At 34.6% G+C, this 14,730-nt stretch overlaps 1 protein-coding gene across 1 annotated transcript; it reads right to left on the bottom strand.

Moving 5' to 3' along the window:
- Positions 1-6,962: 6,962 nt before the first annotated feature.
- Positions 6,963-7,904, bottom strand: LOC129010658 (olfactory receptor 9K2-like). Its single transcript, XM_054445179.1, has one exon. The coding sequence runs from the start codon at positions 7,902-7,904 to the stop codon at positions 6,963-6,965; it is 942 nt and encodes a 313-aa protein (XP_054301154.1).
- Between the last annotated feature and the right edge of the window lie 6,826 nt (positions 7,905-14,730).

The raw sequence follows: 14,730 nt of genomic DNA, 5'->3' as shown, positions 1-14,730 counted from the left end.
GACCTACTTTCATAATTATTTAATATATCCTGGATAGGTGCACCCTGAGATGTTATAAAATTTTTCATTTACCAGTGACCAAGGAAACAACCAGTGACTTTCAAATCAGCTGTGATGTTTCTCCCTAAGAATGTTCATGGGGCAATGATAAAGTTAAAATGATCTCCCTGATATTAGTAGTAATGGTGTAGTGACAGACTTCAAATTGTGGCATTTGACTGAGAGAGCCAAGGAAAATTTCATTTAGACAATAGTAGCAGCTTTGGCTTATTAGTCAAAAAGATGGATGTGGCACAGTGATCTCCACCTACAGTTAGTTAATCATGGGGAATGAAATAAGTGGGCACTCCAGCGACCCAGACAGAGAGAGAGAGAGAACCAATCTACTCAACAGAGACCTAACTTAAGCCACTATACTTCACAACCTGTTCATCTTCCAATCGTGACAGAGTCTCCAAAATGAAGAAGTCTAGGTAGCCCTAAGTAAGGTTCTCATTCTAATACAAAAGATATGAACTGAAATCCTTCCAACAATCCTCCTCTGAGTATTTTGGTGGCTGATTTATGGCTAACTAAACACTAAAGAAAAGTGTACACCCAAACATTTTGTGGACCTTTTGAGATATTTGGATCCTGTTTTAGAACTAACACCAAATCTTAAGAACCCAGAATGTTACCCAGGCTGCTCATCAGAATGAAGGACTCCAGAGGATAAGACAGGGAATGGGTTTTGATTTGTCTTCATCTCCTAATAGGTACCATGGAACCTAAAAATCTGTAGTGTATTTCCCACTTCCTAAGTGTATATGTAATTGTGGTATAAGGCTGAAGAAGCTGGTAAACATGCACCGTTGATCCATGACATAGAGTAAGGACTAATAAAGTAGTAAGGGACAAATGGAATTTCATGGAGCTTCTTGCTAAAATATCATATTAAAATGTATACAGAACACAAGAGGAATAGCAGAGAATTAGTGCCACCAGCAAAGATGACAAAGAAATGTGATGGCTTTCTTTGCATTTATCTTATAGTTTAGCCAGTGAAAGGATAGAGCACTTGAGAGCCAGTTTAGCTTATCATAATTTTATCAAATGATGAGTGTAGTAGTTATTAAAACAGATATGATCCTTACTAGAACAAAAACATTCCGTGCATGAGAATATATTATGCATATATTTATTTGAAAATGTTTCTCCTTTCTGCTGAAGATGGAACAAAATCACTTTGTTTTTACCTGATAACAAAAAAATAAGTATTTGCCATCCTGTAAATTCTCTATTTTCACATGGTCCAAAAACAAATTGAGGAGCTGCACTCTTTCATTAATTCTGCCTCTTTTTTTAAATAAGGAAAGATAAATGCATGTAGTTCCCAAACTCTCCAGCAGACTATTTACTTCAACTTATTTAAGTATATTTTAATAGAATATGTTTCCATTCCTGAACTAGTTACCACTAAAAAGGAATAAAAACACTATAATAAGAGTAAACTAAAGATCTACCACTGGTGATAGAAACTTTTCTGACGCGAGGTTTGTCAAGAAGAAAGAAGACAGTGCCTCCCTACGTAGGCAACTGAGAGTATTTACTACAGTACATGTACCCCACAAAACTAAACCCATCCAGGATGCAGATTAGAACAAACTCACTAGACATTAGATTCTGAAAAGCTGAGATCAAAGGCAAGAAAACACCAAATACAAAGAGAAGTAAGAAATGTATAGTAAGAAATGTAACCTCATGACCTGTTTCACAAACAAGGACTATAGTTTGGTTCAAATTTACTTCCTTGATAAATGTTTTAAGACAACTTTAATATTTAATTAAATTGTTTATGTTTTCTCATTCATATTGAAATGTATATTTGTTTACATATTTTATTATTAATTATAGTAGAGATGGTGATAGCTTACCACCAGTGTATAGATTACAAACTATTAAAACAGGATACTCAATTAATTAATATAAGAATGGAAATCGACTAGGAATGTTAGGCTAGGAGCTAAATATAGCAACACATAATATTTTGAATCATGTCTCTTAAGGGATAGAATGACAATAATTTTATAAAGACATGAACTTCTTGCATTATGTTACATGTTTGAAGTTTGATAACTGTATTAACTGAAAGAAAAGAATTTGGACAGTGAAATAGATGAGATGGATTGTTAGAATAATGAGTGGACACATGCTCAAAGCTGGAACATACTGGTCTTATTCACTGGAATTTAATTTTCCAGTAGAAGGAAAAAGAGCCTTAAATTTATTGAAGTAAATATTTCCAAGAGTGGCATTTGACAAGTTTGGCTTGCATTTGAAGTTTTGTCTGTTTTCTGTTTTCTAGTTTCCTGGAATGTTCAGGAGAAACTCATCTTCTCCAGCCTTACCATTGTGTTATGTGCAGACAGAACAAAATAAAATTTATATGACTAAACGTTTATCTTTTGCTTAAATCCAAAGCTAGTTTGTGTAGGTTGTCACAAAAGAAATCTAACTATAAGACATTCAACTGAGGAAGCTGATGCCAATCATCAGAGTGTCAAAAAATTTGAACAAGTGGGTGCTTTAAAAGTGCTGATAAAGAAAGAAGGAGCTGGGCGCCGCGGCTCTATTCTGTAATCCCAGAACTTTGGGAGGTCATGGTGGGGGGATCACGAGGTCAGGCAATCGAGACCATCCTGGCTAACACGGTGAAACCCCTACTCTACTAAAAATACAAAAAAAAATTAGCCAGGCGTGGTGGCACACGCCTGTAGTCCCAGCTACTCTGGAGGCTGAGGCAGGAGAATCACTTGAACCCGGGAGACAGAGGTCGCAGTGAGCCGAGAGCGCGCCACTGCACTCCAGCCTGGGCGACAAGAGTGAGACTCCGTCTCAAAAAACAAAACAAAACAAAAAAGAGAAAGAAGGAGCTATTTCAAAAATCTACAAGCCATATTTTATAAACCTAAGAAATATGGAAATTAGTATTTGTAAAGTTTTTGGGTTTTGTTGTTGTTTTGTCTTTTTATGCAAAATTGGGATAATTAGGAAATGACTTTGAAATGAATTCTTTTTTTCATTCATGTTATTTATTTATTTATTTTGTCTTGGTGTTTTGGTGTTTATTTCTTTTTCTATTTTTTATTTTTTTAATTATACCTTAAGTTCTAGGGTACATGTGCACAACGTGCAGGTTTGTTACATTTACATTAGGTGTATCTCCTAATGCTATCCCTCCCCGCTCCTCCCACCCCATGACAGGCCCCGGTGTGTGGTGTTCCCCACCTTGTGTCCAAGTGTTCTCATTGTTCAATTGCCACCTATGAGTGAGAACATGCGGTGTTTGGTTTTCTGTCCTTGCAATGGTTTGCTTAGTCATTCATGTTATTTTCAGTTCTGACATATCCTGCTTTTTTTCTTAATCCACCTCTTCCCTTTTCTTCCTCTTCTTCTCCCCCACTCAACTAGTAGTTTTGTCCTCACTGAGATCACTAGGATAATAGTTTACCTTCAGAATTTTTAATGATTTTATCACCTATTCTGGTATCATGAAATTGGACAAAGTGATATCTCATTCTCAACTCACAAGAGTAAGAATAACATAGTTCAGTATCAATCCACCACTGAAACATTTTTATAATACTTTATTAGTTCAGCTACTTCAATCAACATAACAATTTAAATCCCATAATAAGGAGTTGAAACTATTTGAAAGCAAATGGAGCAAGCGCCGGGTGCTAGTAAACAATGTTTAATTTAGTGATTTTTAACGTAATTTGTGAAGTTTAAATCAGTACTTATCATTTGCAACTATCTGAGTCGGAGAATCTTAGTGCCCTGGTAATAGAAAATAGTATTCTAAGTACCCTCACAGAAGTTCCTTATCAGTACGCCAAATGTTAAAAGAAATAAATGTTAGGTAAACACTAACATCACATCAAATTTAAAGACAAAGTGAAGTACATGATGCTACAGATCAATCAGTATATGTGTATGTATGAAAAGTTATAACCAGGGAAAATAAAACAATGCAATACAAGTACGTTGAGCATTTAAGAAGCCTAATATAATCTTCAGCCTCTCAAGATCATATCATTATATTAAAAGCTTTTTCGATGTGGATTTTTGTATAAAGTTTTAAAGTCCCCTCTAAATAAAAACTTTTGATGTATAGGATGCACAATGTGAACTTCAAACTCTCTTGGATGTAGCAATGTTTCAAAAGCAATCTACACATAATTTAAAAATGAAACACTTTGTTAATGAGAGTCAACAAAATGTTGATATGACATTGGGTTGTTCTGATGAAATCTTGATGGCACAAGTAACAAGAAAGTTATAAATTGGGGACTACTTTTTATATGAGGCATATGAACCCAGAAAAAAAATTTATCAAGGAAAATATTTATGGCAATTTAAAAGAAAAAAAGAAATATCTGAGTTTAGCACCTTGGAAATCAGTCTGCCTTGGGTTTTCCTTTTTTTTTTCTGGACTTCTTTGAATATTTGAGGTGATTTAAGCAATGCCATTTATGAGGTTATTCCCCGGAATACTGCAATCTGTTATGGCTACAAAGCAGATACATAATCTAACATATTTAAGACTAAAGCAAATGGATCAAGGCTGCATTCTTATTCAATATTCTACCGCCTTTCCCCAATAGTCCTTAAGTACTCACACTCGGTAGGTGCATCAAAGAATGACAGTCTAAGGTTAATGGGCATTCAATATAAATAGTAAAACCTAAGTCTAAGAAAGGAATCTCCAGACTAATAATAATTTACACCAAAAATGCATTTCCCAAGTGAGTTGAATTTCTATTTTGCTCTCAAATATCATTTTTATGAAATTAAGCATTAAGAGAAATGGCATATTGACGGGCCTAAGGAGGGGTAGATAAATATAACCTTGATTTGTTAAATGTCTTAGCTTCCTTCTTTATCTCTTAGATAAGAATAATTATCATCACATCTCTTCCCCTAATAAAATTTAATCTACAAATATGCATTCCATTGTACATTTATCAAAGGAGACTTGGCTAGCTAAACAAAAACAGAAAAAATAGACCTAAAGATCCATATTCTAGGTTTTCAAGATGTCAAGTATATGAACAAAACTGGAAGATATATTTTATTTATTAGGTTTGGTTTTTGTCTTTGATGATATTTTCTAGATTTAGGGATGGTAATTGTCTGTCTAAAGTATTAGTTAAATCACTTGCAGGGCTGGGCACGGTGGTTCACGCCTGTAATCCCAGCACTTTGGAAGCCTGAGGTGGTCGGATCACGAGGTCAGGAGTTCGAGACCAGCCTGACCAAAATGGTGAAACCCCATCTCTACTAAAAACAGAAAGATTAGCTGGGCGTGGTGGCATATGCCTGTAATCTCAGCTACTCAGGAGGCTGAGGCAGGAGAATCACTTGAATCCAAGAGGCGGAGGTTGCAGTGAGCCAAGATCACACCACTGTACTCCAGCCTGGGCAACAAGAGTGAGACTCCGTCTAAAAAAAAAAAAAAAAAAAAAAAATCACTTGAAAAATAGTAACTCTGACATGACTTTTTCTGGAACCTGGCTTCCCTTGATACTTATCAAAGCTGTGGGGCAGTCTCTTAACTACCCTTTTCTCAACTGATATTTAAAGTTTGGGGCTAATCACATTTTTAAATATCTTATACCCAAACTAATCTACACAGATACACACCAACAAACACATATGCATGTATACATGCACATGCACATATACAATCCCACCGTTCATAAAGGCTACTGTAAGGTATGCATGCATACATATATATATATACACACACAATTCAACTATTCATAAAGGCTACTGTAAAATCTTGTGATATCTGTAACTGAGATTTTCAAGCTGACTTCATTTCAATATAAAGCTTTCACTAATTACATATTCATAACCAATAATTGATATTATCCAGAAGATAGAGAGCATGAGCTGAAAACATTATGAAATCATAAGAATTTTCATTATATTAGAGCAAAACAGGGATGACTGTCATTCACAGAGCATTAAATAAAATGTCTTGATTTAAACCAAATCAAGGCAATTTGGCCATATGTCTTCTTCTTTGGCGCCTTTCATTCAACAAGGAGCTTTATTCTACTTAATGCTTTTAATGGAAAAGGTTATTTTTCCATTCTATTTCCTTTTCATCAGATTCACATGCTCTCACCTCTCTGGCATGTCATCAAAACCAAAACACAATACTAGCATTTATACCAAATATCATTTGCATATAAACCAGTTGGGACACACAGTCTCCAAGTTAATCATTGTATAAAGTATGTTCTGTATCTAAATTTCACCTAGGCATGCAAAGAGAAATAGTAAAATATTATACCTCCCCATTTCACCCAACATATTATCACATGAAGAGGCAGAAAGAAAGTGACAAATACATTACTATTTGTAGAAACATAACAAGTTTTCATAAATATCCAGAACTTTCCAATTTAACATTGCCTTGGGAAAAAGTAAGTACTTCATGTGTAACATTCGTTATGGGAAATTATTCATGCTGTGGAATAGAAGAGTTAAGGAGTTTTCTTTTAAAAAAATAAATAAATAAACTTGGCTGGGCGTGGTGGCTCACGCCTGTAATCCCAGCACTTTGGGAGGCCGAGGCAGGCGGATCATCTGAGGTCAGGAGTTCGAGACCAGCCTGGCCAACACGGTGAAACCCTGCCTCTACTAAAATTACAAAAATTAGCAGGGCATGGTGGCTCACGCCTGAATCCCAGCTACTCGGGAGGCTGAGACAGGAGAATCACTTGAACCCAGGAGGGGGAGGTTGCAGTAAGCTGAGATCACACCACTGCACTCCAGCCTAGGTGACAGAGCAAGACTCCGTCTCAATAAATTAATTAATTAATTAATTAATTTGAACTTTAAATGCCTACATCTAGAAAATCAGGCAGTAAAAAATAATTGATGCAGGAAACAGAAAAACAAAAGCAGATTTAGAGTAAAACTTTTTTCTTCCATAAAACTTTTTTCATGGCATCTTTAACATCCTTATTTCTTAAAGAGTAGATTAAAGGATTTAACATAGGTGTGAACAAAATGTAACATACTGAAGCCACTTTACGAAGTTCAGGGTTATTTGGAGGTGTGAGATACACAAAAGAGACAGTTCCATAGAGCAAACTTACAACCCCCAGGTGGGAGCTGCAAGTGGAGAAGGCTTTCTTTCTTCCTTCACTGGAGTGGATCTTTAAAACTGTGGACACAATGTACATATAAGATACAACAATAACAACTATTGTGGGCAAAATAATGAAGACAGCCAAACTAAATGACACCATCTTATTCATGAAGATATTGGAACAGGAGATCTTTTCAATCGGGTTTGAGTCACAGTAGAAGTGATCAATGACTCGGGAGGCACAGAAAGACATGGAGAATGTGACACTGATTTGAAGGATGGAACTGACCCAGCCACAGAGGTAGGAACCAGCCACCAGTTGGATACAGACACTTCTTGACATGCGAACAGAGTAGAGGAGTGGGTTGCAGATGGCAATGAAGCGGTCATAGGCCATGGCTGCCAGAACAAAGGCCTCTGTTACCATGAAAAGTGCATAAAGGAACAGCTGTGCCACACAACCTGCAAAGGATATGGTCTTTTTCTGAGATAGGATGTTGACCATGGCTTTGGGTACAATAACAGTAGAATAGGAGAGATCAATGATGGAGAGATTGCCTAGGAAGAAATACATTGGTGCATTCAGCCGGGGATCAGTCACAATGATGCCAATCATACTAAGGTTTCCCAGAAGAATCATCCCATAAATAATCAGGAATAGTAGGAAAAGGAGACTGTGGAGCTCTGGACGAACTCTGATGCCTACAAGAATGAAGTCAGTCACTTCTGAATGGTTGTCTCCTCCCTTGTCACCCATGGCAAATTTCTGCTTCAAGATATAAGAGAAAGTCAGCAAATAAATGTTTCTCTACTATAACAAAAACACTTAACATTAAAGGAGACTTTATAGTTGGCATATGCCTTCATTATCCCATTAAGTTTACACACATGAGCAAATGAAAGACGAGAGATATTTTGACTTGCCTAAGGTAACACAACTGGCTAACAATGGAGTTTGGACCCAAGATACAGTATTTTGTATCCAGACTAGTAATAATTTCAACACAATGTAGTTTGATACTTTTTTATACCTCTCTACCTTGTTACATGAGACGGCTTATGAGATGTCACTTGTGATTGAGGTGTTGATTTCAAAATATTGTCAGCAAATTCCTAATACTAAGAAAAGACTTCCTTAAGTTTTAATCTATCACGTAATATTCACTTTTCCTTTAAAAACACATTGCTTCAAAATAGTAATAAATAAATGAGGGAAAAGAAAGCTAAAAGTACATTCCAAGATAACATGAACTTTCTACCAAAAGAGCTCTTACAACCTCAAGGAAATTATCAGTTAAGTGTCTTACTTAGAGATCTTTTATTTTTTTTTTTTTCTTGAAAAAAATGGGATACATTTGTAGAACATGCAGGTTTATTGCATAGGTATACAGGGATCTTTTAAAATGCAACCAGTCTTCAGCCCCTGGAACTAGTTTAATTTTATTTAAGGACAAAAGTAAAATGTAAACAATGTCTTTATATTTTTTATTCTGTGAAGCTTATTGATCCTGCTTTTTTCTACATAAATCTGTCAAGAAGGTCATGCCATCAAACTTTTCCAGATTTGAGAAAAAAATAGACGTAAATTAAGAAAATTATATTTGCTATACAATTTAATATATTCTTTACACAGTCCATAATTTTTATTGACTGTGTAAAAGAATGTATTAGATTATATAGCAAATTTTTTGAACTCAAGCTGATGGTTAAGAGCTTAATAGTTTAAGAATAAATAGTATTAATTTCTTAAATGCATCCAAATTAACCTACTTGAATTTGGGTGACCTATTAAGCAACCAAAACAACTTTGGTTAATTTGAAATATTTCTGTTTTTTATTTTTATGTAAAACAACACACTCATTGTCTATTAAGTTGTCTAGCAATTAAAGATGATCCTACCACATCTTTTCTTCTTTGGTGGCATTTAAGCCAAGTATCATTCATCCTTCCAAGGAGTGGTATGGATAATAAAAGTGACCAAATGATCCAGAAAATATCTTTGCCAAAATTGAAATAAATGCTATGCTAGCAATCATAATTACAGAGCATGCAGTTCCTCTTTAACTCTTTATCCTCCCTCAACTGTAAGAGGTTTAAGAGGTTTAAGAGGTTTACTTTTTTTCATTTTCCTATGTTCTACAAAAGTCTCTCAGACCCCAGAGCCTTCATGACCTTCCTTACATCTTTCATTTGTTACCTCTCTCAATAACTTCATCCAAAAAAGACTAAAATTAATTCAAATACATTCAAATCAACAGAAAAAAATGATTGAACATAATAACATTAGTATTCTCTGTCTCCACTGTCCTCACACCAACTGCTCCACCATATATTTGAAACCTATTCAAATAAATGTATAGTCATTTGGTTTTATTGGGGGAGATAAATTAAACTTACAGCTTAACATGCATGAGGATGACTAAATTTTATTCTGGGAATAGAATGAAGCTTTTTAGGCATGAAGCTGAATAGAACAGTTTCAAACATCAGCCATCATTTGTTGGTTTGGAATAGGAAAAGGAGGTCAGTTATAGAGAATAGGAATGATTTTTAAGACATGCTAAAATCATTTCACACATATCTCTCCCTTCTGCAATAAGTCACAAGCTTGTGACAATTAGTTTGATTGTGGTGATCATTTCACAATGTGTAGATATTAAAATATCAAGTCTTGTACCTTAAGTATATATAATTTTTATATCAATGATATGTCAACTCTTAAAAAAAATCATAAGCTTAACAGGCCTTGTTGTTTAATCTTATTTTTTTTATTATTATACTTCAAGTTTTAGGGTACATGTGCACAATGTGCAGGTTAGTTACATATATATACATGTGCCATGCTGGTGTGCTGCAAAAGGAAGAAGTAGAGGAGGAGGAAGAGGGAGAAGGGCAGTAGAAAGAGAAGGAAAAACTCAAATTCTTATATGAAATCAAACGCTACTTTTTGACCCTTTTTGAAAGTGACATATTAGTTTTTCAAGAATTAATCCATTTCCATCTGTCTGATTATCAACTAATGTGTTGAGTCAATATTTTAAGGATCTATTCTGTGTCAAGTATTGTGTTTGGCACTAAAAATGAAGACAAAAAAGAATTAAATGTAATTCCAACTTAAAACATGGTATGATACATGATATGAGATGTTTATTATAGTATAATAACTACCTTTAATTCATTACTAAATGACCAATAGTAAATAAATAAGCTCACTGCTAACTTTTTAAAGAACACATTTTTTAAAAATTCTAAAGATGATAAAACCTTTAGGTAAGAAGTTCTTGGAGCACAGGAACTTTAGTATAGACAGGCTTTTGAGAGCAAGCTGACTTTAGAATAATTACAGGATTATAATTATGAATTTGCATGTAAATTTATAGAATATTTACCATAAAAATATTTATCTCCATTAATAAAGAATTTTAAATAAAGAGCTAATTTTGGTATGAAATAATTGGAATAGAGATAATGGAGAATCTTTATGATTGTGAGGTTTTCCAAGCAGTGAAACAAGAGAAATTATAGAATACACATCACTAGGACTAGATTTTAAATATCAATTATCATGTTCCCAGTCTGATTTAGCCATGATCTTTCTTCAAGCAATAAAATAGGAATATTGAAGTTTATTCTCATGTTGATAATTTTTAATTTATGGCTTAGCACATTTGGAAACTCAAGAAAAAATGTATTTAAGCATACTGAAAATGTTCTGGCTGTCTTATTATATGATTAAAATAAATATGATTTGTTGTTTTATAATTATTCTTACCTGAACTTATGTGTCTTTTGTCTTGTAAACTTTTTCACATGAAACTACAGAGTTCCAAATTCTTTTTACTTCCTTCTATAAAAAAGATATTTTGAAAAATAAAAACTATCAATGACAACATCAAAATTAAATATCTCAAATAATGTTTAATCCCCAGCAAAATAACAACCCTCATAGACATGGCACGACCATGTTCTTAGTTTTGCCTGGCTCCGTAATTTCCCATTACCTATTATTAAAGTTTGTTCTTTCTTTAATATAATTTTGTTTGAAAACCTGTTATAGTTGTCTTCCTGCACGCAGTATGAAGATGATGGACTAGGAATCTCTGTAGTTTTCTCAGAGAATAATGGGTATTTCCCTACCAAAATTGAATAAATGCTAATTGAATCTATGAAATCAAACTACATGAAAATCTCTTGCCTCCCTGCTGTCACATTTCACAGGCCTTAGAATGGACATGGGAGCAAAATGGAAATTTAAGGTAGACAAAACTCCCTGGTCCCTGATGACCTACAAAGACAGCAGCAGCTAGAATCCATGGTCGTCTTAGTTTTTTTCCAATCTCATGAAACTGTTTCAGAGAATTGCAGCATAACATTTTTCAGAATTTTGGAGGAAGAAGTTCCTCTGAGAGAAGGCTGAAAAATAAGTCAATTATAATTTCATAACAAGCTTAAACTCTAGAGCCATCCCATGAGGACATATGAGGAGCAAACACTAAGTGTGATTTCTTTACTTGTTGAATACTCTTGGGGTAATCACCAAGTTATTTTGGACAAGACTCCTTATTATAAAGTTTTTTCTTTATATTAAGAGAAAGTTTGCTTCTCTATAAATTCCAACCACCTGAATGTCAGAGTCTCTACCCATTACTCTGCTTTCTGAAGGTCCACTGAATACTTCTATCTTCTGACATGCTTTCTAAATTTTAAAAGACAAATACATTAATGCCCCATAGTCTACATTTCTGGATTCAGCATCCTTAATTTGTTAGGATATTTTGTTTTATTTTGGTCTTATGTAAATTGCTACTGAGTTTGGTGTTCCATATTCTTGCTCTGTGACTTCTCTTAGATTGTCTTTTCTCTAACTACACTTTTTCAATATTTTATATCAACCATTTTTTATCTTTTAGGTTGCTGCTTTCATACTATATTTCGATGTTATAAAAACCAATATCATATATTTGTGTGCCCTTCATGTCTTATTAGTGAGTGCTGCATGTTATTGGACATAAGGAAGTTTTAGTTTATTGCTTTTAAGTTTTTATTGATATAACTTTTTTTTTTTTTTTTTTTTGAGACAGTCTTGCTGTGTCACCCAGGCTGGAGTGCCATGGCACAATCTCGGCTCACTGCAACCTCCACCTCCGGGATTCAAGCATTTCTCCTGCCTCAGCCTCCTGAGTAGCTGGGATTGCAGGAGTGCGCCACCAGGCCTGGCTAATTTATGCAATTTTTAGTAAAGACGGGGTGTCACCATGTTGGACAGGCTGGTCTCAAACTCCTGACCTCGTGATCCACCCGCCTCAGCCTCCCAAAGTGCTGGGATTACAGGCGTGAGCCACTGCACCTGGCCTTGATATCACTTTTAAACAGAAATAATTCAAGGTTGTTTGATAAAGCCTGCTTCCAGGTTAATGAAGATCAATTAATCAGCTTAAGAAGTGTACACTTTTTGGACCACTATAAATCTAGCCTTTTATTTACAAAGACTATAAAATATTTTATCCGATAAAGATACATTATATGATAATCTTCTGAATGACAATTTCCTTAATCAGAAAAAGAATCACTTTTCCTGATTCTTCAGGAACCTAATAATTCTGTAAAACCTAAGATATCGTATCAAATTATCAGATATATTCCAAGCATTGTGATATGTATACATAACTACAAACTTAATATATAAAATAAACTTTCATCATTTTGTCTGTGGATATACGGAATTGTCATCTCAGAAACTGTTCACATGTGTGAGCTATGATTATTCTAATTTACAAAACCAAGGATCCAGAAACTCGCTTCAAATGCAAGCTCTTTACAATCTGACTTCACAACATGTATCCCCAGCTTTAAGTCCCACCTTCCTTCTCCTGCTTATAATCACCCTCAGTTTACTACTCCCATTTCCAGAATAGACAGGGGGTTCCTGGCTCCCTGCTGTTACTCATTCATTCACTTATCAACCTGAATTTCTTTCCTGCCCTTTTATTTTCACTTCTATACTAAAATAACTTATTGATAGCATCAACACAACCTCTAAACACTTGGTGTATTCATTTACCATCACAACTTAAAATATTGCCTTTAATAAGAATTTGGCATGTATAGTTTAAAACCAGGTGCCTATTTGGAAGTCCTATTAGCATATCAAACAACTTAGGCCAACCCTCCTCTCAATCCTGGCTTGGTGGCATAGCTGCAAATATGAAAGACAGGAGGGAACATAGAGAACATTGCTTCCTCAAAAGTAATAGATTTTCGTCAGCTTGTGACATCTTATTTACACAATGGCTGTTGAGAAAATCATTTTTAAAACTTTAGGTGGTGTAGTGTAAAATCAAGAAAGTATCTGTTCAGTACTTGATTGAAATAACATCTCACATTAAGTGTTCTTAACACACACACACACACACAACAAACAGAAGAAAAAGAAAAGAAAGGAAACTGCAACTATGAATAAAAAAGGTAGTACAAGAAAAAGAAAATGATTTCCCACCCAGGAAATCTATGGTCATTTTAGTGTTATGTTATTAAGAAAGTCAGCTGGACTTCTTTATCCCTTCAGATTGAATTAGGATCCTAATGTTTCTTTTGTTTTGTATCTTTGTTTTCAATACAATAGAATATCACATTGTATAACATACATATTAAAAGACAGATTAAACACTACTTTTTTTGAAACAGGAAATATCAGAAGTAAGACAAATAAACCAGTACAAAAAGTGGAAGTGTGTTACTCTTACATGCTTACTCCACCAACCATCAAACACACGATGTAGCTCTCTGTTTTCTCCATTTCATCCAACACACACACACACACACACGCACACACACAGCAATAGCTAATGTGATGACTTTTAATAGGTTTCTATACTAGTTACCACACTTCTTTAAGTGATAATACAATATTTTCTACTTTCTAGGATAATATTTTTAGCCTAGTACCTCAACATAACTAACTAGTACCTCAAAATAACCCTCAGATTCATCCATTTTTGTTTATTTTCACTGCTACAGGAATAATCCAGACTTAGCATCACCTTGACTTCACTTAATGTGTGGTTTTTTTTTTTAAATAATACCCTGATTTTCTTGTTCTTCTCAACATTTGTTATTTTTAGTTTCTAGATTTGTCTTTTTAAAACACTATTTTACGGCTGCATAGTATTCCATGGTGTATATGTGCCACATTTTCTTTATCCAGTCTAGCATTGATAGACATTTTGGTTGGTTCCAAGTCTTTGCTATTGTAAATAGTGCTGCAATAAACATATGTGTGCATGTGTCTTTATAGTAGAATGATTTGTAATCCTTTGGGTATATACCCAGTAATGTGATTGCTGGGTCAAATGGTATTTCTGGTTCTAGATCCTTGAGGAATCGCCACACTGTCTTCCCCAATGGTTGAACTAATTTACACTTCCACCAACAGTGTAAAAGCGTTCCTATTTCTCCATAGCCTCACCAGTATCTATTGTTTCCTGACTTTTTAATAGTTTCCATTCTGACTGGCGTGAGATGGCATCTCATTGTGGTTGTGATTTCTATTTCTCTGATGATGTGGAGTAGTTTTTCATATGTT

Source organism: Pongo pygmaeus, chromosome 10, assembly GCF_028885625.2.
Source record: "Pongo pygmaeus isolate AG05252 chromosome 10, NHGRI_mPonPyg2-v2.0_pri, whole genome shotgun sequence".
In the NCBI taxonomy this organism is placed as follows: domain Eukaryota; kingdom Metazoa; phylum Chordata; class Mammalia; order Primates; family Hominidae; genus Pongo; species Pongo pygmaeus.
Note: the sequence above shows the minus strand (reverse complement) of the source record. Positions and strands in the feature narration are given on the sequence as shown.

Bases quoted from the DNA above. Each gene is read 5' to 3' on its own strand.
- LOC129010658 (XM_054445179.1), bottom strand. From the start codon at position 7,904: ATGGGTGACAAGGGAGGAGACAACCATTCAGAAGTGACTGACTTCATT.